At 32.4% G+C, this 27,652-nt stretch overlaps 1 protein-coding gene across 13 annotated transcripts in view; it reads right to left on the bottom strand.

Moving 5' to 3' along the window:
* Window positions 1–1,124: 1,124 nt before the first annotated feature.
* Window positions 1,125–27,652, bottom strand: part of LOC131946536 (zinc finger E-box-binding homeobox 2) — a 38,458-nt gene continuing 11,930 nt past the window's right edge. Inside the window, exons 4-5 of one of the 13 annotated variants that reach the window (XM_059307370.1) lie at window positions 18,536–18,634; window positions 17,447–18,107 (exon numbers count right to left, since the gene is read on the bottom strand). In XM_059307370.1, coding sequence (XP_059163353.1) covers window positions 17,860–18,107; window positions 18,536–18,634 — 347 coding nt within the window. In that variant the 3' untranslated portion in view covers window positions 17,447–17,859. Of the gene's footprint in view, window positions 2,224–4,880; window positions 6,314–7,550; window positions 9,155–12,534; window positions 12,917–12,939; window positions 13,358–17,446; window positions 18,108–18,535; window positions 18,635–18,673; window positions 19,248–19,288; window positions 21,835–23,547; window positions 24,374–24,873; window positions 25,649–25,916; window positions 26,419–27,073; window positions 27,595–27,652 lie in introns of those variants that run through there. The other 12 variants (XM_059307382.1, XM_059307365.1, XM_059307368.1 and 9 more) reach the window with 12 other exon arrangements.

Here is a 27,652-nt window from a genome sequence, read left to right as displayed (position 1 = left end):
ACTTTTCACATAATCTGTCAGACAGCGTGTCTCCGAATTCACAAAATTCACTTAAATGACGTAAAGCAGCAACATATTCTGATATTGACTCGTTTGGTTGACGAGTCCTACTGTCAAATCTAGCTCTACATAAAAACTTTGATGGGGTAGGCGCATGGTGGTCTGTTAGCAATTTGCTCAGCTCGTTAAAGCTCTTGGTAGTTAGACTAGCTGGTGCGCATAAGTCTTTTAGTAGCCTAAATTGTTGAGGCCCTATGACTGTTAACAAAACAGCTCTCTTTTTGGCTTCTATCGTCACGTTGTTTGCTTCAAGGTAAAAGCTTAACCTCTCTAGGTAATCTTGAATGATTTCATCATTCGCATCAAATTCTTTTATTTGGCCATACAGCGCCATAATTCTAGAAATAATTAGCTAATAAGCTCTAGCAAACCTCTTTTTTGCGTAAGTAGGTGCTCTTTCTAGTAGATGTTTATCCTTCGTCGCCAGTTATAATAGATTGACGACAGAAGCCTGTGGTTGTATATAACACGTTTATTGGGTCTAATTACATCACGGTGGTAACGCACAGAGAGGACGGAAGGAAGTACCCAAGGGACATCACTCAAGATAACAATATAAATATAATACTAATACAGAAGAGTGAGTTCCCTTGACCTCACAATTATTTCAATCTATTACACATATCTTTAAAACTTTAGAAATAAATCCATCCATAATGGATTATTTCCTTTTAAATGCAAGTAGCCTTACCCTACCTGTGTCTGTGTCAGTCTGTGAACTCGGCATATGAAGGGTAGGTGTGATCGTCGCGTGATTCATCAGAGCTGGGTAGGCTCAGAGATGCTCTACACACTTGAACCCAGATTCGAACTCGAGACTTTCGGGTTAGCAGTCGTATTCTCTACCATTCGACAACGCCGTCCCAAAATCGATCTATATCTTGTTAATACGTTTTATTGTTTTACCTCTAGGTTTCTATTTGCTATCGTTTAGTGGTACGCCACCACAGGACGCACAGGTTTCACTAGTCATTGTTTTATTTACAATTTGTTCGAAAAAACATTTTTAAAAAAAAAACATAAAATAAATGACACAACTTTTAGGTAAAAGAATATTTTAAGCAATTTAATTTTCACAGTTAAAACAGAACAATAAAAAGTATAAAAAATGATGTAATGTAAGTGTCAGACTGTAATGGTTGAAAAAGATGACATTTGAAGGTCAACCCCAGCAACAATTAGGCCATTAATTAACACGTTGATTATGCAGCTTTATAAACTTCGCTCTCCTATAGTGTATGGTAGACCTCGTTGATTTATGTTTGTGTCAGAGATGTGATTGGTGAATGTTAACACTGCGGTTTGAATGTTCTCTTGGTAGGTTGTGTCACAATGGCAGCCTACAATTTTTGTGTCACAATGGCAGGTACCGGTTTTGAGTCACAATAACAGGCGCAGTTTTCGTGACACGATGGTAAGTACAGTTTTCATGTCACAGCAGTACAGGATTCACGTCACCATACGATGACGCCTCATGTGTTTTCACGTCATCATACCATGACGCTATGTTTTCACGTCACCATACCATGACGCTGTGTTTTCACGTCACCATACCATGACGCTGCATGTGTTTTCACGTCACTATACGAAGACGCTGCAAGTGTTTTCACGTCACCATACCATGACGCTGTGTTTTCACGTCACCATACCATGACGCTGTGTTCTCACCTCACCATACCATGACGCTGTGTTCTCACGTCACCATACCATGACGCTGCATGTGTTCTCACCTCACCATACCATGACGCTGTGTTCTCACGTCACCATACCATGACGCTGCATGTGTTCTCACCTCACCATACCATGACGCTGTGTTCTCACGTCACCATACCATGACGCTGTGTTCTCACGTCACCATACCATGACGCTGTGTTCTCACGTCACCATACCATGACGCTGTGTTCTCACGTCACCATACCATGACGCTGTGTTCTCACGTCACCATACCATGACGCTGCATGTGTTTCTTGAGATGGTCGACCCTGTAGAAGCGCGCATGACAAACCTGACACAGCATCTCCCGCAGACCTTTGCACTTCCACTTGTGTCGGGACAGCACGTGGGACAGCGTGTACACTTTCCCGCAGTTATCGCAGGCGTATCCTCCCCCTGCCACCCTGTAGCACGACTGTCGTTTGGATGGTGCCATCAGACGACGTAGGACTGAAACAAACAGCACGGGATTCAGATATGGATGGCATTGATACAAAATAAAATGAGGACCTCGGTGATTAAAGTACGTAGGTCATATTGGTCAAAGTCAAAACAATCTTCGTTACTGGGGTTTTCTTCTGCTGTGGGTCCCTCCATAAATGTCGTTACGCTTTTTGGACGACTTTTACCCCCCCCCCCCCCCCCCCCACCGTCCCATAAAGCAAGACCCCATAAAATAACATCATACCTTAGCCTTAATAACCCACCCACCCCTCCCCCTCCTCAAAATTGCAGTTTAATTTTTTTAAACACCGATTTTGTTCTAGAATATTGACTTACCGCGGTCAACATAGAGAGTAAAATTATGTAAGCAATTTCTATTAGTTTACAAAAACTTTCCAAAGCAACGGCTAAAATTCAGTTGTTAACACTACTTTTTAAAATGCAAAAAATGTGACGTCACGCGATCTGAACCACTCATCACACTACGGCACAAAATTACGACCAACCCCCCCCCCCCCCCTTTCCCTTGGAGTGTGACATCATTTATGAAAGACCCCTGTGCAGAGTTTTTTAAAATATCGAAATAGTTTATTTCTATATATCTCTCTCAGAATATATTAAAATAAAAATGTTCCCCTAATGATAGCCATTTTGACTGCGTGAACTCCGTAATCTCCAAATCTTTGTTGTTGTTTTTTTTTTTTACTTAATTACTATAGTATAACTATGTATGTCTTTGATGTGACATTATTGCTGTATACAAAATCACAAAATAGGTATGCCCATACGTTTACAAATAAATATGTATGTTTCTTGCAATGGATATTTTATCAGAAAATGATACAAAAGAAACAAGCAAGACTAAAACAAATACGTACCGTCCAGGACGAGACAGATCAATGACAGAAACTGACTGGAAAAATCCCCGGCTTTAATTTGGTTTCAACAGCCAAAAAAAAAAAATGACTTGGAAGTTTTGTGACCAACATCTAAGGACTAAGACAAGCCTTTTTCATGGATTGATGTAATGCCCCGTGTTGGAGAAAGTAAGAGAAGAGCTGGAGAAAACATGTGTTTGTCTACCAAGCGACAACTAAACATCACAATGACTTTGTTTAATGCATACCGTACTGTTCACCACAACACCCCCTGTACAATCAGTTGCTATGTTAGGTTCAGACAAACAAACAGTAAGTATGGAATTGAAAGAACTTAGTTACTCTTAATCAACATTGAACAACCCCACCCCAACCCATTTAGAAAATAAATTTCAAACGTTTTTTTTTTTTATTACAATAGTTTAGTTTTTTAAACAACCTAGCAACATCTGACCTAGAGCCACTCGTCTTAATAACGACCATGCATAATTATACTTGTAGAACAAGGTATACGTTGACACTATGAATCATGGTTATCAAACTCTATACATATTTTACTTTAAACAAATAGAATTCTGATAGTTGTGTAAGTTTCGTTGGACCTTCGCAAATCAAAATAAATCTTCGAGAAATCACATCAGTTTTGAGAACAACAATTTAAAGCCTATACTGTAAGTAGTGGATCTACAAGTACACATTGGAGGAGGATACAACGAATTGGCTGCTGATATGTGAGTTGGTGGAGTTGTAGGCCCTACACCTACATGGTATTTATATGCTTGTCCATTTGCCACAGGGTCGTCCGTTATCAAATGACGTCATGTCATTTTAAAGTAAATTAAAGCAAGTTCCTGAATTCATGCTGTATGTGCAACAACTAGATGTCCTTCCCTCGCCAACTCGAAATCTAAGCATGATTAACATGTTTTTTTTTTCATACAAAATTCCGTCATTTCATTTTCCCCTTTGGTGAGACTTAGTTCTGTGCACTTAAGCGACTTAGGTGTGTGATTTCTTTAATGAACGACCTCATCTTTTTCATGGGCTAATTCTCCACAAAAGACAACTCAAAAGCATCTTGTATGTATAGGGGGAGGGGTTGTGTATAAATTAAGATAATTATTTTAATATTACAAACTGTAACTTAACCAGTTAAAAAGTAAGCAATGACCTGTGGGCTAAATCAATAGAGAAAATTGAAAAGCAAGTAGAAGAAAATAATATGTGAACTTGCATTTTGATTTCAAATAAAAAGGCTACTAAACAAAAAGCTTGACAAACAATGGAAACATTCAGATATTTTTAACAACTAATATTTTATTTGTTTAATTAAATTATCATCATTTACATTTTCTCGTTTTGTAACATTAAAATTAATTATGCAAAACATGCATGTTTAAAATCATCAAGTGCTAATGCAATAATGTATGTGTTGGCCCAAGGATTTTATATTTATACAAATACCTGACAATTTTGCACCACTATTTTAATTAAACGAAACTGATAAATTTGCTAGACTATTTTCCTCAGTACCAACATCTCCAAGTTTATGTAATTCATTTGCCTTAAAAACATGACTCTGAGCCTGTAGATGCTTCTTAAACACATCTTTCCTTGCAAAACTAAGACAACAAATATGGCAAAAAAACAGCTGATTCCTGTCTCCTAGTCCATGTGAACAACGTTTGTGTCGGGCCAAATTTTGCAGGTAGTTGAAACCAGCTGAACAGATATCACAACGATAAGGAAAGCTGATTAGGTGTTTCATCAGTCTGGTAGCTACAAGTGAGGATTAGATCAGAAGGTGGCAATTAATGGATCAGTCATTTGTTTAAGGAACAATGGATTATAAAGTACTGTGTAGTTTAGTCCCAGGCTGTAACTTTATATAAGGCTGTAAGCACAATTTTTTTACTAGGAATTTATCCACTTCTATTTTTATGCTCAAGATTCTACAAGTTAAAAATATCTGGCTAAAAAAAACAACACAAATAGTATTCAAAGAAATAAAGAGGAGGGATCCAATGTATTTTCTTTTATGTAAGCAAATGATTCTCTTCACAAAGTTTTACTCAATAAAGAGAAGTTTTAACACACCAACAGAAGAAGAATTTTTAAAAACATTCTAAGCAGCAAGTTAATCAATTTACAAAATATTTGTATAACAACATTAACCTAAAAAACCATGGGAGATAATCACTAGTTAGATACAATGTCTTCTTCAGTAAAAGTAAAGGTTAGTAGCGAAATAACTGAAAAGTTCAAATATTTGAAGGTTAGAAAATTAAATAAATTAATGGTTTCTATTTTTAAAGCTAATAAATTACAGGTGTTTTATTCTGAATTGATGTTATTTGTAAAATGCTCAATCAAACTTAACACAGGTTTTTTAAAAACTTTTTAATATAATAAAATAATCTTTAAAAAAAAAAGAATTACTTAATCAAGCTCAGTTTTAAATATCAGTTCATCTAAAGGAAGAGATCGTTCATATGGCGTGACACTATCTCCTAAAAACTCCAAGCTATGAAAAGTTTTTTGGTGCTTCCTAAAAACATCATCTCGTGAGAATCTTTTATTACACTGTTCACACCAAAATGTCACCCCCATGACTTTGGCCAAATGACGTTTGAGACCTTTCATATCACTGTATGTGTTATTGCAATGGTTACATCTAAATCTGTTGCGCACTGGTGTTCCATTTGTTATCTCCATGTCAGATAAATCCTGATTAGTGTCAAACTGATTGTCTTTGCTGAATTTGCTGGGAGAGAAATTATACTTCAATTCTTCATGCTCATTGTCCAGGTGGTATTTAAAGAGTTCTACAGAATTTGATTCAAAATTACAAATACCACAGTGAAAATTGGTTTGAATAGTTTTACTGTAACATGAATTTTCAGCACTATTAATTTGATCTAAATGCTGAAGAATATCAGGGTAGTTAAAAAGTGCACTTGGGCAAAACGCACAAGTAAACTTTGCGTTACTTGGGTTATATTCCAAATCCGAAAGCAATACAGAAACCATATGGACTGACTGGACATGAGTTCTGAGATCAGAAGCAGATGGAAATTTCAAATGACAGAGTGAACAAGACTTAGATTTATTCAGCTTGAGACTGCCTTTCATTGTTAAATTGTTCCTGGACTCACTTAAGACACTGCCTGTCTCAGGCAGAAACTCTTTTAAGCCACGTCTTCTGAGCTTCTTCCGAACTGCAAAAAACAAAACAGCAACTAAACTAATGTCTAAAGTGGTTTGTTTTTTAACATCAAAATTATTTTTTTATGTTATCTAGGGTTAGGCTGGGTTGTTTTTTGAATAGTTTAACTTAAACTTATTCACATTTACCCTAAAATATCTGAAATGAAAAGGAATATTTTCAAAACAGATATCCCATCATAATTAAAGAAACACACCTACTACTTATCCGAAAACTTTTTTGGCATTGAAATATTAATAAATTTAACCACAACAAACTCATTAACAATTCATGACATTGAATGTTTAATTTTTAATAGTTAACTAAATAAATATTGCATTTGTATTAAATTATGATTCATGTATAAAATAAATACTTAAAACAGTATATGCAAATAAGACAATTAAAAATTCTATTCACGCTGTTATTGGAAAGGTATAATCCCATGTTACATTTTGGTAAATGGACAACACTTGCCATTCAGGTTTTAAAAATGCTAAATATCTACTGCTTTTCAAATGTGTAAATGGAAGCTTAAAGAATAGTCAAAGAATCCTAGGGATGAGTTTTAGTATATACAGTACCACAGTAATCAATTACAAAACTGTTAATTTCACATTAAGACCTACAAAATGTTACTGACAGTGACACCAATGAGAGACAATATTTATGTATAATAATAATAAATAACAAATGGGACATTTCGTGAATCAACAAGCACAGCTTATTCGGTATTCAAAGAATTTGTATTACTGTTTTTATCTGTCCTTGGTTTTGTTTAATTTTTAAAAAATTGAGTCTCACAAACAAAATAATGGAAAAATGGAATGTAAGTAGGAAAATATTTTATTGTTTATTATTCTAGCATTTTGCTTTAAGTTGTTTGTTTAAAACAAGCAAAATTTACCAATTTAGTTAAAAGAAATCAGTGAAATTATATGTGGCTATTACTATTACATAATATGGGTAAATTGCTGTTAGCAGTTTATTCAGTTTATATTTTAATAATATTTATATTACCATTATACCAAAATTATATTTTTATAATTTCAGTTTATATGTAGTACTAGTACCACTCAAATAAGTTATCTACCCCTTTTTAAAAAAGATGCTAATTATGAATAAAAGATCGCCTTTATATATACAGCATTTCTACGAATTTTAAATGACGATAACTGTTTTTAAATTTGCTGGATTATGAATAAATTACAAATTTTTTTTAAATCTGTAAGATTATGAGTGAATTGAAAGGTATTAGCGATCTTAAAAACATTATTTTAAATTATATAAATACACATAGATAATGATTAATATGCTTTTAACTTATTTTATCATAGGGCATTCCACTTTCACCTAGGTGGTAATTTTGAAAAACAATTGAAATTTGTGTTATTTCTGTTAATCAATTACTTTCTAAAAATATTTTTACTGGGTTGTGATTTTTGTATTTGATGCCATAATATAGAAGACGGTGTAAACTAATAAATGCCTATTCACAAAATGACAAAGCCTATTGTGGAATGGCATCCTGATATGTATACATTATCTAATGGTGTATTGGATCAGATTGTTTCAGTATGTATTTCTGGATTAATAGGTTAGCTGTTTCAAGAAAAAGATTTAGTTGAAGCCCAAACAGACAAAAACAGAATGAAAGTTGTTTGACCACAACACTGCCTGATAAATGGATAAGAGCCAAAGGTTAAATTCTTTACTAAAGCCAAATCTTAGTGGCAAACAACAACTCTTAGGCAATTGAGGATTATCAGATGTACAATATTTATAAGGGCACTATTTTAGCTCCAAGAAATAATCATTTAAGTCACATTTTTTAAAAATTAATTACAAAATGTTGCAAATACTACCATACTAGACTATATAAGTGGAAAGATAATTTTTTTGCTTCTTGGAAAATATGTCACTACTGTAAATAAATGTTACTAAGTCAAATATTAACTGTTTATTTAGCAAAACTTCAAATTTTGTATGAATTATTTCTACAGTTCGAGTGTACAATAGTGAAAAATGTTGAAAACACCTTTAACATCACATTATTATTATCTTATATGTATTACAACATTTTTTATCAAACACTATAATCTAATGAGATTTGGAGATCTCCTGAGACTTAATAATTTATACATTCCATTCACCCAGAAATTAATCCATAAGGTCAAATTTTATTACCATTAGTTTTTTTTTTTGCTACAGCAGTATATAACAGGTCTTTTATCTTAGAAATGCAATTCAATACATATTCCATTTTTAACTTTTTTCTTGCACCACAATTTTGTTTCATAAAAAGTTTTGTTTGAGTGGGAAAAGAAGAGAATATTTTAAAATCCAATTTAGGAAAATATCCTAGTCTTTTACAAAATGCTTGCACTATGAATTTCTCTAAAATGCTTTGTGTATTGTTCTTTCAGGTTAAATGTCAGCTCACAGAATTCACATTGAAACCGCTTAATATCTGAGCAAACCCACTTATGACGACGTAAACCTCTTTTATATGAATATTCCTTTCCACATTGATCACATTGAAAAACACCTTTGGCTTTTGATGGTTTTTGCCTTCTTAAAATCCCTCTTGAGTCTATAAGGGAATTGTGTAAAAATGGAGATACATTATCTAGAGGAGAGGCGACTGACTGGATGCTGAATTCTTCATATAAATTAGTAAAATTCATGTGTGGTGAAATCTTTGGAGACAAAATTGATTTCTGTGTAGGTGTTTCCATTCCTGGAAATAGAGGCCTGCTTGCAGTCTGAAACTTTAACACATCAAAATCTTCTTTCTTCATACTAGAGACCTCCACTAACCTCAGGAAATCTTGAGCTATGTCCTCTTTTAGATCTGCAAGGACATATATTAAGAATATGAGGAGCTCCTCTTAGGAATGCTACACTTCAAAAACAAAAAGATCAAACAGAAGAGTTGCATTGGGCTGGCTTATGTACTGTACTGATATAAAAAACTTCAATTCGTCCAAAAGCCTCTTAGTAGCCTACCAAGGACTTGTATTATTAAAATTAACTATTTCTTCGAACAAAACTATATAAAAAATTTACTGAACATATGGATATAGGTATTTTACTGAATTTTTCTTTAATATTTTATTATTTTAGTGTTCTATGTGTAAACTAATGATTTAAAATATGTATTTGTATAAATATTTCACTCTAACAGCAACTGGATGTAAATGAGGTTTTGTAAAGCTTGTGTAGTGTAAGTAACAAATTTCTTTTTCCAATCCATTCAGTCTGTCCATCAAAGCCTTAAAAAACATACTTTTAGTTTAGAATATTCATCCTGGTGAATTATGATTTTTTTTTTCTATTTCATTTTTTTTTTGATAATTCATTATTCTACCATAGCATTATTAAGTGAAAGATGTTTATTTCACAAATTAAATGTATGTGTAGTTACTAGTATAAAAAAAAATTCATTAAGTCTGTAGGCCAATTTTATTTTTAAACTAACATTAACTTGGGAGTGTGGTTATCAAAACAATTTTAATCACTGTTAGCATGAACTTGATAGTCTTATAACACATAAGATTCTACAAAATATACAGAATTGAAATAGATTCAAAATCTTGTGAATAGGCTTGAAAAGCTGGTTCCCAAATGGTTGTTGTCAGAAAGCATTTTTTTCAATCGAAATTGAATTTTTTTAACATCTGAGAAGTACAAAATGACTTCTGGCTTTCAAAGGTTAGGAATATTCATACAAATAATTACTTGTAATATAATGGTAATTTATCTAATACTTTTATTTTTAATTCAGATTAGTAGAGTCAGGGTGCTGTGATGATAGGGGATGTTGTATTATTTATCATAAATAAATTACAGGCTATACCCCATTGACCGCTATTGTGTATTTTATCATTGTAAACAATTTTTGTGCCTTTCATTACTTTCATTGTTTTACTTTCCCTGGCCACTTTGGTTAACTTGGAGGGGTTGAGGGCGTTTTTTTTTAAATTTGAATTGATAAAATAATTCTAAATAAAATTATTTTCAACAGCTTACATTCAACACAAAAATATGAAAATAAATTTAATCTATGGTTCCCAAACGGCTTTTATTTTTAAAAATGCAAACATAATTTTATCGCTTGCCATATTTTTAAAAAAACTTTGTAAAAAAAATAAGCATGATTACATAGACTTTTCAAAGAATAGATTCAGCAACATTTTTTGAGCAAGGTGCCATTTTATACATAATCCCTGCTAAAATTAATTAGGGAGACTTATTGACAGTTCCTTAAAGTTCTAATACTTTAAATACAAGAAGCAAGTCTCCATTAAAAATGTGACATGTAAACCACAACTTCATGTCTGACCAAATAGCAAGCAAGATTCTAATAATATATTCTTTTAAATATTCTCCACAAAGTAGACCTAATCAAACAGATTTAATTCTAATAAATGAAAACAGAAACAATGTAAGCAACCCTACATACATTTTTTTAGTATAAATTGTCTTCATCACCATGTCTACGTGTAACCATGAACTATGTATTGCAAGAAGGATTTGGCATTCCTTCAAACTAAAAGATAAAGAATTGAGATCTAAGGTGTTGACATGCTAGGTTAACATTAGTTGGATATAGTTAATACAATTTGTTCATTTTATTAAATATGTTAAGCTTAGGCCATTTGGGGGAATAGTCAGTTATCTCTTCTCAAAAGCAAAATAGCGAAGAGATAGATCTGCTAAAGTCTTCTACAGGTAGTAATCATTACAACCAAAATTATTTTAAAAGTATCAGATAGTTAAAGTAAAAAGACGATAGTACTGATATGAGAATGGAGCAATCTGAGAGAGTTGCAATAAATTTTAATATACTTAACTGATTCCTTTTTATGTCTCAACAAGGGACAGAGCTTTTTTTTCTATACATTAGAAATGCTTTTAAGTCTAACACTTCATTAATTTATTTGAAGAGTTTGTGCTGATTCTTAATACTTTTCTGAGTTTCCCTGATTTTTGCTCTTTTTTTAATTCAGGCAAAGTGCAAAAGAATTTCTAATCAGACTATTCTACATCATTTTTAGAAAATAAAAGCAACGAAATAAAAGTTTTTACCATAATTTTATAACAGTAATTCAACATTGTAAAAAAAGAGTTACATAATTGTGTCATAATTAAAAACTTTTCATTTTTTTCAAGCACATAGCATTGATTTAAAAATGTTGAGTTATTCATTAAAACAATTTCTATAATCAAGAAACAAATTTTTTAAAATTATAGCGTAACTACTATCACACAACTTAATTCTAGAAAATAAATTTAATCAAATTATATAGATAAAATTATGTACATATATTATGATAACAATGCTTTGGTAAGGCGAGTAGCAATCAATACATGAGCTCACTGGCTTAGTCATTACTCATATTACAAGATTTTATTTCAGTTTTAAAATATATAAACATCTACATCACATTAACGACCCAAAATAAAAGCACAATTGTAGTGGAGCTTTCTATTGACTCACCCTACTTATGGAGCTAAACTACACTAAATAATAAAGATGATCTTTATTAATTATTTTCTATCAAATAAATATTTAGTATATCAGAGAGCCAAAAAACATTAATAATGGCATAGAGAAACTTATTCAATCCAAATTAAGCCTACAAGATGGTCTTAGTTGTGATGCTACAGAAACATCAAATGCTCTATTTTGTTACAAGAGTTATTTCTTATAAATGTCCAAGTAGATAATGAAAGCTCTTCTGTTATAAAATGTCAAGATCTATAACAAGTCTAAGTAATTAATTTTATAACAAAAAAATTATATTTGTGCATTTAGTTTAGCTCCATTTTTAAAAAGGAAGACTGTATGGTTGTCTTAATTTATCTAGAATTTTAAATGCTTTAAACTAGACCAAGATGACGTTCTGCAATATGTTGAGTTGCAATATGTCCCTTTAAATTATCAGGACGATGAAAAATCTTTCCACAAATAGGACAAGGTTGTTGTCTAATGCCTAAACATTTCCATCTATGTCTATCCAAATTGCCCTTAATGGTAAATAGTTTCCCACACACATTACACTGATTTCGTAAAGATTTTCCATCAAGTGAGAAAGATGGCAAATGTTGATCATGTTGATGAAGGTTAGAAGAACATGTCAGTCTGTTTTTCCTATGCCAATTGTAATCAGATAAGTGTGGCAACATAATGTAATTTGATTCGTCATTTCCTGCAGATTTAAAAAGGTCTGTAGGTAATAATTAAATCAAACGAAAATAAAGCACCAAAGATTTTTTGTATAAATGTACAATACTCTGACATTTTTGAAGCACCAAAGGGAAAAAGCAACTTTAAAGAAGCTGATAGAGTGAGAGCAAAAAACAAGGGAAAAGTTTGTTTTGTTTTAGTTATATTGGTAATGAACTATAATCATGTGTTGCTTGAGACTATCATGAGTCATAAAGGTTTTCCCACAAAACTGACAGGACTGTGCAACTAAGGATCCACACTTTTTCTGGTGTCTTTCCATATTAAACTTTGTAGTAAACCGTTTCCCACAGCAAGGACAACCATAGATGTAACGTGTAGTAGTAAATTTGCCACTTGCTCCAGTAACATGTGAAGAGTGTTCTGCAAATCAAATGGGTAACAAATAAACCACCAAGTTAAGTTCATTACTGTCTTGCATGATGCGGTACTATCTCATGATGTATTTCACTGCTCAGTTTATGAAATATGGCAAACTGATTTAAAAATTATGGTACAGTATCTGAGTTGGATGTCTCATTGCCATATGAATTTGCAACTTGTCTGTCCTGTAAAATATCTTGTTACAGAATTGACAGTTGTACATTTTAGTACCAGCACACTTTCCCTTATGCCTAGTAAGATTAAAATTTTTTGTAAACGTTGTACCACAAATGTCACATCTGAAGGCCCCACTTGAAGGAACTTTATTTTTAGAATGTGAATAAAACTGCCTTCTGGAAGGTAACATATTCTTCTCTCTCATGCCTGGTACCAAAAATAAGGCAGATTCTTGGCATGAAGAATAATGTTGAACATTATCAACTGGGGGCAAAACAAAGTGAAAAAAAGCAATTGAAAATTACCCATCAGAATTTAAATCATACATAGGACCATGCTAAGTTGTTTGGAGAGAGCAAGGCGAGCCTACAACTCATGGTGACCAATACTTTTCTTTTTAATTGCATTTCCCCATTGCACTTTTTAAAAATTAATTATTTAGCATGTCTGTAAATACTGTTTGTGTAGATGCAAATTTGACTTATTTTGTGACTTCTTAAAATTGCAATTTATCTCTAAAAACAGAAAATTTTCAACATTTCTAGATTTGGTACAAACACTGATTCAGTTACATTGTATTATTTGATTTGACAGTGTAGAAGTGGATCAAGATAATAAGTGTCATTCAGAATAGGTTTTTAAAGGAAAAAACTACTTAATAACTTAAAAGTAATTAGTTATTGTGTTAAATATCGTTGCTGATTGACAATTGAATCAGGATTTCATAAATATTTGTGACTATGACTTTCAGTAAATATTTTCAGTTTTGTTTAAACGCAAATTCAATGATCATCGAAGTGAAATAACCAAATCTCAAACTCAAGAATGCATGTGGATGGATGGGGACCCCAGAGACTGAATTTCTTTTACATTTTTGAAAAATTTAAAACTAACACTTTTCTGCTCATTTAATGCTATATGGGTATTAAAAATAGCCCCTAATTACATCTAACAATAATTAAGAAAGATTCCATGTTTCAATACAGACAGTTTTAAGCAATCAAATGTGTTTAACTGGTGTGTCAAACAGTCTCAAATCAAGGAAAGGTTGGTTACAGGGTTTTTAAATATGCCTTTCTGTCAAAGAGATTCAAGCACCACTCAATGATATGACTATATTGTTAAAGACTTTTTAAACATCAAATGCTATCATATAAATTGACACATAAAGCTAAAACCTAATATTGATTGAATAGTTAATATACTTAAATTTTAACTATATGCTTAGTTCAAGTGATTTATACTACCTAGCCTTTGAAGTTTTTATGACAATTGTCATGGGTCTGCTAAATGTAATTAAACATTAAATTAACCCTCTTGGGACGACCGGGCCGATCTACCAGCCTGGTGTCAGCAGTGATAGTAGAAGCCACATGATTGGCTTTCTAGTATCATATCAGCCAATCAGATTGCTTCTTAGTATTTTAGTTCATTCTAGCACTTCAGTATGGCAGCTTCCATGGAAAGTTTGCCGCATTTTTACATTTTTTTATCAATTTTTTTTTGTGATGCAAGTGCAAAGCTTAATAGTAGGCTCTGTCTTTTTAGCACTGGCTTTCAGATAAAGCTGCGTCTTAAGAGGGTTAAATAGTTAGTAGAATTTTAAGATTAGCCATTTTAACTGTACCAACTACTGGTACAAGCTGCTGGTTTCAACCCATATATATATATATATATATATATACATATCATGATCTCATACGTGACAAAAATAAAGACTTATCTCTAAAAACTTTAAATGTTTCAGCATATTTTAATAATATTCATCAAGTTGACCAGGATACAAAAATTATAATTACATAACATAATAATTTTTAGTAAGACAAGTATATAAAAACTCGCAGTGTGTAATCAATTAATATCATAACTTCATTTTGGTACTTAAATTAGTATTTTACTACTAATAATAAATAGAGGCGGCCCCATATGTCTTGGGCACAAAAAGGAAAAGATGAATAAATAGAGATAAAAAATAAGCTTCAAAATGAAATCAAATTACAGCAAACCGCAAGTACAAACTTGATTATCAATTATGCCAAAAAAAAAGCTATGATAATGGAAACATTCAGCATGAAACGCAGACATAAAGAAAGACATCCATAGGAGAAGGAAACTAGAGGATTCAGAAATTATACTCTACTAAAATAGGAATGGTATACATTCTGACGGTTTTAAGAATTGCAAAACTACATAAGCTCTGAAGTCAGCCTGAAAGTTCATGGTATCTCACTTTAATTTTTTTTAAAAGAGCAGAGGAAGTGGAGTGCTGTATATCTATACTGTCTTTGTTAATTCTCTGGTACTCATCAATTTCTCTTAAGACTTCTAATGGGACAACCATAAAGAACAGACAACTATAGCAGTCAAAAATGTGTTGAAAACAATGCCATTTCTGGAACTATGCTCTCATGAAAATTATTTTATACCAGTATAAATTTATGATGTTATGCAGTATGCATAAATAAGTACATAATATTTACAATCTTTCTAATTCATTACTACGTCAGTCAGACACTTCAACTTATGCAAAGGTGCTATTCTAGAGTAAATAATGTAACAGGGGACAATTATTGAAAATAAAGGAAAATTTATGGTGCGTACTAAAGTTGATCACTACTGAAATCATAATACAACATGATTTTGCCAATGTTCAACGGAAGACAAATTTGGTGGCACTTGCCACACTGTCCAATAGAGGAAACAACTATATAACTTTGAATTTATTTTTTATTTCTATATTTAGGCTGAGTTACTATTAATAAAGAATTCAACATATTATATTATACACAAACTATTGCTTTGTAAATATTTAAGTTAAACAATGACCAAATATTATGAAGCCATGTTAAAATCCACACACACTGACACTCAAATAAATCCTACATTCATAACCAATAAACTCAATATTTTGTTTGAAATATATCAATTTATTACAAACATAACGACTAATATGTGGAACATCCATATCAAAACATTGTTTTCATAACATCTGAGTAACTCATAAGAAAATCAACTTTAAAAAAATATATTCCACAAGAACAGCAATTTCACTTTATTTAGCCTGTAACTGCTGGTAAGACTGGTTTAAGAACAAAATTACACTTTTTCAAAAGCCAATTTTTAACACATCTCACAGCTGATTACTGTTCATTATTTAATTTTAATAATTGTATTAACTAGTTTATTGTATGTCTTTAAAAAACCTGAAATCTTGGTTATTTTAGTTATAGTTTAACTTACTTTTGAATTAACTATGTTCATTGCAAACAGCACAATCATGTAAATATCCACAGGCCCTATCTCGCAAAAACACTTGTTTAGAAAGAATAAGTGATAACAAAAAAAATACAATATATAAAGGATCTGAATTGTTCATATCTTACTTTATAAAATGAAAACCTTAAAACTATTTCATCCTGCAAACCCAATTTTTAATGTTAACAATTATGATATCTTAGAAAAAGTTTTAAAATCCCATAAGCTTACTACAAATAAAGACCTTTTCCTTGAATCAAATTATCATGATATGCCTTCTCGTGAATTTTAAGGTGGTCTGAACGGTAAAAGAACTTGTCACAAAAAGAACATGGCCAGATTCGAGAACCTTCACATTTCCATTTATGTCTACGCAGACCTTGAGTGTAGGAAAACAATTTGTTACAATGTTCACACTCAAGCCGGCCCGGACCAGGAGTTGTTTGTTTACGTGATCTTTTGTGCAGTAACTGTCCAACTCCACTTTTTTTCTTCAGACCTGATTGTAATAATATTAATAGGTACAGAATGTACAAATTTGCATTAACATGACAGAGGCAACATGCTAAGATACCTTAGGGAAAATAAATTGTGACAAGGAGAGGGCCTTTAAGACTACAAGCTTTATTTGCAACTCAACTGGAAGTTAATAAAAATGGTATAGAAGTAAAGGAATTTTTTAACAAGTCTTCTTGTTTACTTTTGATTAATGCCTATTGATTTGATTGCTTAAGTTCAAACTTCCCCATCAACAAATAATTTATGGATTGCATAACTGTGAGGTTTAACTGAGATTAACACTAATGCTTAAATAGTGATATAACATGTTCTGTTTACTTAAGAACAAATCTACAGTCGCAGCTTAATATTTTTAAATTTGCCAGTGCCGAATATGGCTTATTTCATGTTTTCTCAGATAATCTACTCTATAAAAGACTTTTCCACAAACTGAGCAGCTGAGGGTGCGGGTTTGTTCACATCTCCACTTGTGCCGTGTTAAGCTCTGGCTGTAAAGGAAAGTCTTGTTACAACGCTGACACATGTAAACCTGATGGCCAAGGCGGACAGAAGTTGGGTGTCTACCTAGTGACAATAAGAAAGTACCAGGACAAGATTTTAATTTATAAGAACTTAGCGTATACTAGCTCTGTTATTTACCCAAATCACATTTTTTAAAATGCAAAATAATAGCAAAACACTGGGGCAAAAAAAAAAAAACATGGAACATTCCAGTTCTCATCTCCAATATTATTTAAAGTTTTTTAAATATTAATTTCACATCTACCCAAAGGCAATTAATATCAAGCTTCACAGGATATAACTGACTGATAAAAATTGTGGTATCTATTTACAATGCTAACTTAGCTGACAAATACTGCACTTCTACTACTACTAGAAAAGAGTTTCCAGTTGTGCTTGTTAATTGAGAATAATTATGAAACAAAAAACTTTATAATCATAAGATTACATAATCTTGTTCCAATTTTGGTAAGTTAATGTGATGGTAAATATTATATTTGCTTTCCAACAATAGCCTGATGCACTAAGAGATGTTCCTTAAATTTATCAGCACGAAAAAATTCTCTGTCACAGACTGGACATTGCATTACACGAGACCTTTCACATTTCCACTTGTGACGATTAAGGCTTTGACTGTACAGAAATGTTTTGTGGCAGCGCTCACAAATAAACAAGTTCTGTGGGTTGTGAAGGTTGGCTTGATAATGAATCAACATCCCGGAAGTGATTGCAACCTTCACTGTGGGAAAAATTGAGTGACAGAACATGGTCAGTCTATTACATGAAAGGAAAAACACCACCTTATTAAACTTCAACAGCCTTTATGCTGTAGACAAAACAAATCTAGAGAAACTTGAAATATGTCAAAATAAATAGGAACTTTCTTTTCATAATATGGATACCACAATAAAGTAGCTAAAATATGCCTTCACTTAAACATGCAAAGATATTCTTCAACACAAATTTTTAAAATAGTTTTTATAACAAAATAAGGGGATAAGCTTCTCTGGGCAGGTGGTAACTTAGCACAGTTTTGAGATTCCATTATTCAGTATAAAAAATCAACAGGTGAGATTTTGTGTATAGAAAACATGTGTTCCTTAAGAATATCAACACGAAAGAACTCTTTATCACATAATGTGCAGTTTAGAACACGTAGTCTCTCACATTTCCAACGGTGTCGGTTAAGGCTTCCTTTGTATGAAAACATCTTACTGCAACGCTCACAAGCATACTGTTCTGAGCTTTTATGGTGTTGGTACAAACCTAATAAAGGACAAATAACAAATGGAATGGTAAACTACTAGAGACCAAGAAAATAGAATAGGATGAAGACTTGACATGTTATAATAATCTGAGTGTTTGTAAATAAGGTTTACTCTACAAAATACAGCCCCGAGCGTAAAGGATTAACATGATTCTATTACAAAAGCTTTTGAATTGACATCTAAAAAACTAACACTAACAGTTACTACATACTGTTATTTGTTTAAAAATAAACTAATGCACAAGAGAAAATGACTTCACCTAAAGCTGATGTCAGCTATACACAAAGTTTGTGGTGGAGAGGATGTGGGTGGCTGAACATATTTTAGAACACTAAATAATGCCTGTTAGATACTGTTATGCTGTGAAAGCTGATGAGCTTTAAGCCTGTCTGGACGATGAAATAATTTTCCACAAATATTACAATGCATTACACGTGTGCCTTCACATTTCCATTTGTGGCGTGTTAAGCTCTGTTGCATATTGAATACTTTGTAACAGTGTTCACATTGAAAACAACCTTTCTTTCTTGGCCTTGAGCGCCTTTCCACAAGAAACTGAATATCATCTCCATATAATGTGGATGCTAGGGTAAGATCTCTGTACAGGGCACCTGATGATAGCACAAAATAAATAGAAAATTTCTCCTCCAGACAAAAAGAATAAAATACTTATGGCAAGAGTGACCTCAGCTTTAATGAATACTAAAACAAGTGAAGCAGGTTGAGCTTGGCAGGTTTTTTAATGTAAAACCCAAGTAGACATAAATCCCACGAAAAAAATTCTATTGAATCACCTCACTAAGAACATTGCTGCAAGCCTTCTTCGCCTGAAATCTTAAGATTTGGCAGGGAACGCCCCAAGCTTTAGCCAAAAAGAAGATACAAGTTGGGACATAGAATAAAGGGTTAAAAACCAGAAGCTTGTGGAAGCTTCTTCGGTAATGAAATTTTAGTGTCTGAATATTCAAAAGACCACATGAATTAACAAACAATGCAACAGAAACATTATACTTTTAAAAAAATATTTAATTACTTTCAATGTATTTAACAATGTATTTTGAGGTATACGTGTTTAGGTATAAAGAGTAATTTTGTGACAATGTGTTTAAACCATTTATTATATTATGAGAAATACATTATGCAAACTAACTGTTCTAAATTATACAACTTAACAAGAATCTCACAAACCATTCACAATTAAACATTTAGAAAATTAATAGGTTTATTGTTAAACCATTGAAATAAATAAATAACATGAATGGAAGTCTAAACAAAAAATATGCTACAAGGTAATACTGCATTTACAAAAATTTGTTCAATAATGAAAAAATTCTTGTATTTTAAACATCTAATCCTTGTTAATTCTCATTTTTCCTAACCCGAATCATATCTAAACCTCTTTAATGTCCATGTGTCCTAAATGCATTCTTTGCTATTTATTTGAGGGTTTGACAAAGGAGCTAATCATTATAGAAATAAATATTACGTTTCTCGTTCTGAGTCATAGGCATTTAAAATCTTAATTGGTTTGTAAAAAAAAATCTGTAAAATTTATGTTTCATTCAAATTCCATAAGAAAACACAAAATCTGTCTTTTTTAATTATTTGAATTACTTCCCTTTTGTAACTTCTTTCCTACACTAACTGCACAGGAGATCTCTAATCATTAGTTCTCATTGAAACTGCTAATATTTGTTTCATTTTAGTTAGGTGTGTCTTGTCCTTTTTTCATGGGCTAAGTGTAAAAAGTTGGCTGTAGCATAATTTTAAAGTTGTGGTCATCCACCACAGCTATTTAATTAGATCTATAGTTTTCGTTTTTTTATCCTATGTATATGATTCATATTTTTTTTTTTATATCTATAGGTGCTATTGATAGTTTATTCAGCTCTAAAAAAGTACTTGAAACAGAAATAGTCTATGCTTTTAAAGTTATAGAGTACAGCCTAAAAACAATATCTAGAACCATAAAGAAGACCATTAAGAAGAAAATCTATGAATATGCTAGAGAATATTTCTTTCCAGTGATTTGATCAATAAAAGGTATTCTATTGTGTGAAAAGTAACTTAAAATGTCACTTGTTCTTATTTATTGCATGCAAGTTAAGAATTATAAATATATAAATAATAGGTCATTCATACTGAGCAAGAAAGTAAACAGTTTCAAGATGGTATTTTACCCAAATTTGAAAAAAAAATTCTATGTACCATAACAAGCTGCTTAATAAATTTAGGCCACAAGTAGCAACCTGTTTAAGTAAGATCCTATTTTTTAAGATGACCCTAACAAAAGATTGCTTAAGTAAGAAATCTCATCTTTCTTTGCTATCATAATTTTGATAGTGCAATTGGATTTTCAACAGGAATAAATTTTTAAAAGTATTAAAATTCACATGTTAAATTATAACCATATTGCATACTTAAAAATAATTGAAATTTCTTAAGTAATCAAACAACAACACCTTACTTAAAGGGATCAAATTATAAGTGTATTAGTTTCAGTCTGGTGTAGTTATTAAGTATTAAACTGGAAGAGATGTAAAGGATTTTAAATACTTTGCCATACAGTTTGCAGGTGAATTTTTTTAGTTTTATCAGAAGACTCAAGATCATCTGATTCTCTAGAAAGATTGTCTTCCTGCAAAGTATTAATGAAAGTTTGACGCTGCTTTTCCTTAGTATGTATGCCAGTACAACTATGGTCATAGAGCTGTGGTTTGTATTTAAAGGATCTGCCACAATGTTTGCAGGACAACATTTCCCCAAGGCCATGTTTACCACGAAGATGCTCTTTCAGTGCACACATTTGACTGTAAACCCTTTTGCAAATGTGACACATTAACCTATTATTGCCATTGCAATTCGCCTCATGAGATGAGCACATTCCTGGGTTTGTGTATTTCCCACCACATTTGGAACAGGTGGAAAACATAGGATTGCCATAAACATCTCGAGAGAGTCTTCTATAAGATGTAGAAGAATTGGAAGAATATGTAGCAGAAGACCCACTAGTATCTGGTATAGAAAAATTGTTCACACTTTTTGTGCTTTCCATTAAAGAAATTGGAGGGTAAGACATTCTACGCTGAGTCCAAGTCAAAAAGCTGCTTCCCCCTGAATTAACACTGAGCATATCAGAGGATTGCAGGGCTGCAGGGGCCCCAAAGATGTTTCTCTCAACGCCTAGGTTCAGGGGCCCTGGGGAAGCATAGAAACATGTTAAGTGACAGTAAGGTTTATGATTATAATACAGCATGCAAGAGAACACAGACATAGAAGGATAAGGGCCAAGCCTAGCAGATAGTTATGCCTGTGTCAAAGAATGTTCACTCAGAATTTAAAGATGGACCCCAGCATTGTAGAACGTGAAAAACTGAACTAATTTAAGAAAATGACACTATTTTTTTAAAAGTTTTGTAATGTCACTAATTTTGATTTAGTACCTCAACAAAACGTAACAAACAAAATACAAAAAAAAAAGGGTGAATTTTAAAAAAAAAAAATTTTTCTAGACTTGCATCTTTTTAACATTTTTAAGTTATTGTTTAAATATATATTTCTTTTTAATCATACTATAAATAAAAACAGTGACATCAAATTTAAAATAATAAACAAATGAACTCATCTTTGAATTGATTTATTCATTCCTACAGTTATTTACATTTTAAGAGAACAGCACTAAAACATGTATTCATTAAATAATACACATTTATAAAAATATCAACTTTCAATATTTATGTTCAAATAATTATTTTCAAACTTTGTTACAATAATTACAGAATTGTGTAAAAGTAATTTTTAACAATGAAAGAAAACTAGACTAAAAAAAATTGTACAGCTGTTAAAAAAAACAAAAATCATAACACTAGTTCTAAGAAGAAAAACTTTGAACAAGAATCTCACAACTGTTCATATGCTCATTTAATCTCAGATATGATCTAAAATACATGCCGCAACCTTTACACACAGTTGGATTACCAAGATTGTGCTTGTTGCGCATATGTACACGAAGATTATCTTTTCTTCTAAAAACTACACCACATTCGGGGCAAGAAAGGATTTTACTTCCTCTGCAAAAACGTTTATGTGTCATCAACTCTGGAAGTGAGGAAATTAATTTGTTGCATAGTCCACATGTACTTGTTTCAAATCCTTCTTGATTTGTACTTTCTGAATAAGAATTAGGATTTGTCTGTCCTAAATCTGGTGCACGTTGATTAGCTGAGTTTTGAGTAAGGGCCAGAAATTCTGGAAATTATAGGCAAATATTGATACTCTAAGTAGTAGAAAATCGAAAAAATGAAATTGACATGGTATCATATTTTTACCATCTCGTTTTATTCCACATACATTCTAAAAATAAAACATCCCTAAGGCTCATGCTCTTAAAGGTAAAATTAATAAACATCTGCATAAAAAACATTTCCAAAAAGTCATGGAGCATAATAAATCGGACAGGGGAGCTGGCTTGTGTAATTTAAAATGTAATTAGTATCTTTAAGGGAAACTGTTTTATTGTAAAAAGATTAGCAAAATATTTTATCAGACAAAGTTAAACAAAACTATTATCAAGTACAAATAACTATTGAGAAACTCATGAATATCAACACAATGTAAACCAGATGAGTTATTCTATTTAGAAGAGTAAACTAAAATGCATAGGAGAGATTCCAACATCTTTGGTGACAAATTTAAATTTGATTGGTTAAGCAAGCTGCCAAACTTGTATCATACAATGCAAATTTTCCAGATATTAGTGGTTTATGTTGTGCATTAGTCTATAATAAATGGTGGTTTTATTAAGTTGTGTATTAGTCTATAATGTCGCCTAAGAGAATCATTTCGATTAAAAGTTCGACCACAAACATTGCATGAAAAGCGACATGTTGCTGTTGCTTCATGTGTATTCAAATGTCGAAGAAGGGCATGCCTGTAGGCAAACATTTTTCCACACACACTGCATGTAGACCATGTTAAATTGTAAAGTATTTGAGAAACTGGAACAGCGGTGTGCTTGTCTGTAACTGAAGATGACTTTTCTGATGGGGGAATGCGAATATATAAAATATGTTAATCTGCACATGGTTATTATTGGTGGAAAAGGGCCTCGACTGACTAAACCCAACATACTTCTTGGGAGTTAAAATAAGCATGGAATTTTTTGTCAATGATTATAAACCCAAAATACTAATTTAAATATCAGAGCATGGTTTGGTGTTAAACATGTGTTGTGAAATACAATCCATATTTACAGACATGGTTACATCATAGGGAAATGATATTTTAGATTCTATTTGCTCCCCAAAATTATCAAGTTTTGAAGAGGGATAAGAGATATCCATTTCCACCTTTAAAGGCCGCTCCATACAAACTGTTTGATGCTGATACATCTGAGGGCGATATTTAAAGCTTTTACCACAAAATCGGCACTGTACTTTATTTCCAATCCCATGAATTCCACGCATGTGCTCAGCTAATGAATCATAGCGACTAAGGACTTTAGAACAGAAAGTACAGGTTAAATGTTTTTTTCCATTGCATGTTTTTTTGTGAACTGACATAGCTAGTACATCTTTTGACACAAATGTGCATTTTTTACACTCCAGATCATATGCAACCAGCAAAGAGCTCATGGTAGGAACTGAGCTTGCATCATATGTTGTTAAGAAATTTGATGAGCTCCTGACACTAACACTGCCTTTAGTTCTTTTCTGTTTCCAACATGCACCAACTTGAACTGAGAAAGAAGAAAGTTGTTAGACACAATGTGTCTTGAACATGCTTTAAGAGCTACTGGGCAGACAGGTGATTGGTTTTTTTTTCAAATATACTGAATATAAGGCTTTACTTTTAAAACTAATTTTTATTGCCTAAACAGATGTAATGAATTAACAAAATAACTGCAAAACGGGATAAGAAAATGGAAATAGGACTAGCTTACGAGAATCTGCTTAATACATTTTCAATCATTACACAATACTTTGAAATAGGGATCAATGGTAAAGAATGAAATCACAGCAAATGCTTAAAAACAAGGAGTTAATTACAGGCTTATAATACCATGTTTACTACGCATATGTACTTTCAAAACATCTTGTCTATAAAATACTTTCTCACAGTACATGCACTTTATGTCAAAGTTACCCTCACAAGCTTTACGGTGACGAGACAAATTGCCAGGATAACTAAATGACTGATTACACTTTGAGCAAGAGTATCTTTTGACAAGTAATGGTTTTGAAAAATATGATGCTAAGTGATAATTCTGATTTACTGGAAGCACTTTTCCATAAGACGACTTTAAATAATCTCTTTCTCTGTGTGGATGCTCTGAAGCTGTCACCTCTTGTTTTAAAAGTGACTCAATAATAGCTGGAAAAACAAACATTCATATGTATACAGACATAATTGCATCGTGGTGGATTTTTTTTTAAATTTAAAAGACAAGAAGCAAAATCAGAAGTTCGAAACTTATTCCTTGAATGATTATAAAGTGGAAACTTCAAAGCACTGAATTCAAGTATTGTAGCTGGTTGACAAAGTGATTACACAGGACATCTCAGTAAACTGTTATATATTGTTGCAATCAGAATGATTTTTTAAACATTTTCAGCCAAGAAAAACTATACTACACTCAGAACTTAAAAATCTGTGACTATTCTCTCTTGTTCAATTGGAGATGTTTTAGTGAGGTGACCATACATGTGTGTACATTTTTTTACATGTTTCTGAAGTTCCCCCCTATGGGCTGAGCTCCATGAACAGATATGACAGCGGAATGGCTTCGATTTAAGATGAACTGAATTTATGTGACCTTCCCAATCTCGCCTGACCACAAAGGCTTTCCAGCAGAAGTGACAGGTGTACTTGCGTGCACGCTCTGCCCACCTGACTGGTGTCTTTTTGGAATCCTGCTCTTGTTTCACTGACTTTTGGCTAATTCCAACCAAACTGGATATAAGACTTTGAGCACACAGTGAATTGACCTCCTTCAGATGAAAAATTTCTCGAACTGGAAGTGATAAAGTAATAATAGCAATACAGAGTAAGAAAGGTTTCATGTAAATTGGGCCAGGGCTGACATTAATTTACTTAACTGGTTTATTACAGCCCACACTGCGTGGTATATTTAGTACTTGAAACTTAACAGAAGTGTCTACCCAATACACTGAGTTAAAACAAACTAGAAACTGAAACAGGAAAATAAGGCAATTCACTTGGTAATTTTAGAACTACATGACAAGCTACAAAATATTCAAGTAGCAGGTGAAAAAACAGACTTGTGGGAAAAATAATTTTATTGTACATTGCATTATCAGCACAAATATAACATTAGCATGAAGAAAAAATTAACATAAAATTATGCTGCAAAACAATCTCTTTTACAACTATATTAACAGATAAAAATGATCAAGCACCATGTTCACACAAAAATTCAGTGTGCAAATCAGCATTTGTAACTTGTATTTTAAAATCTAGACAAACGGGTCAATTTTTTTTAATCTGCCCACTTGATTGCATGCTGTGTATTGATCAAAGCAGGACATTTTCCATTTTTTTGATGAAAATCAACACTTCGTTTATAAGCAAATCCATTGCCACAAAAACTACATAAAAAGGGTTTTACATTTAAATGTCTAGCATTTTTATGGCCAATATAGTCTCTGGTAGTTATGAAACTTTTATGACATATCTCACAAGACAACCTGTGCTGGTTGGATGGAAACCAAGCTCGTTTCACAGGTGAATTTTTCAATCCAGATGATTTCCTAAGGGTAAATGCTGAGGAATACAGCAAGATACAAATTTTTACTCAGTGTTACATGGAGAGACCTGGACTTAAGATTGGTAACTTCACATTTTGAATGATTTTTGAAATTCAAATGAATTTAATATTTTGCCATTATAAGAAGGAAAAATATTAGAAGGAAAAATTACAATACTTGCAAGTTATTCACTAAGTAAAAAAAGAGGTACATTTGTTACAGTTGTATATCTTAAATCTCATTCAAATTCTGTGTCCCATATAACTTTTGTGTCGGGCCAAACTAGTTTTATGAGAAAAACTCAGTCCACATACAGCACAAGAATAAGGTTTGGTCCTCAAATGATGAGTGTTGATATGGTCAACACGATACTGAGATCTAGAAAAAGATCTACCACAGTACTGACAAACATGCCTGTTACAATTTGAAGATTGTTGACCATTGTTGAAATCTCTACTGCTAGCACTTTCTTGGATGTTAAAAGACACAACTGCTGGAAATGAATAAAAACTTGCAACAGTAACTGAATGTAAGATTTTACCGCAAGGAGGAAGTCAAATTAGGTGTAATAAATAGGGCTGGACAATTTTTTCTGTGAACATGCAAATTCCTGTTATAAGAAAAACCTCTCCCACACAACTGACAAATGAAAGGTTTTATCTTCAAATGAACAGCATTAGTATGACCATATAGATCACGTCTAGATATACACAACTTCCCACAGTGCTGACATGAGAATCCAGAGCGTGGTGTCTGAAACGAGGGCATAGTCCACAAAGTACTTCTTGTGTTGTTTTCCAGCCCAGGTTTTACTGAAATAAGGTAGATATTGTCTTCAAATTTCTTACAAGTATAAAAGCGGAGGGCCTAGTAAATGGGCAAGGCAGAGGGGATCTTTTATACTTAAGCTGATTTATTTCGAGCTATAAAGCAGTGAAGTAATGTCCTAAAGACCCCATGCAAATCTTTTTGTGTGCATGTAAATGTTGACTGTATGAAAATGCTTTACCACACTGTCGACAAATAAATGGTTTTAATTTTAAGTGCACGACATTTAGATGGCCTTCTAAATCACGCCTAGATGTGTGTTTTTTCCCACAATACTGACACATAATCTTTGAACGAAATGCCCGAAATCTGAAAGGATTCCTAAACTTTGGATCTTCAAGGGCATCTTGAAACTCTAAGAATGCTGAAAAGGGAGAGAAAAAAAATCTTACTATTTTGTGACTAACCCTAGGCCTTTGGTA

The sequence above is a fragment of the Physella acuta genome, unplaced genomic scaffold (genome assembly GCF_028476545.2).
Source record: "Physella acuta isolate Inbredline_101_S28 unplaced genomic scaffold, ASM2847654v3 ptg000562l, whole genome shotgun sequence".
NCBI lineage: Eukaryota > Metazoa > Mollusca > Gastropoda > Physidae > Physella > Physella acuta.
The sequence above is the reverse complement of the archived record's forward strand: the minus strand, read 5'-3'. Positions and strand labels throughout refer to the sequence as shown.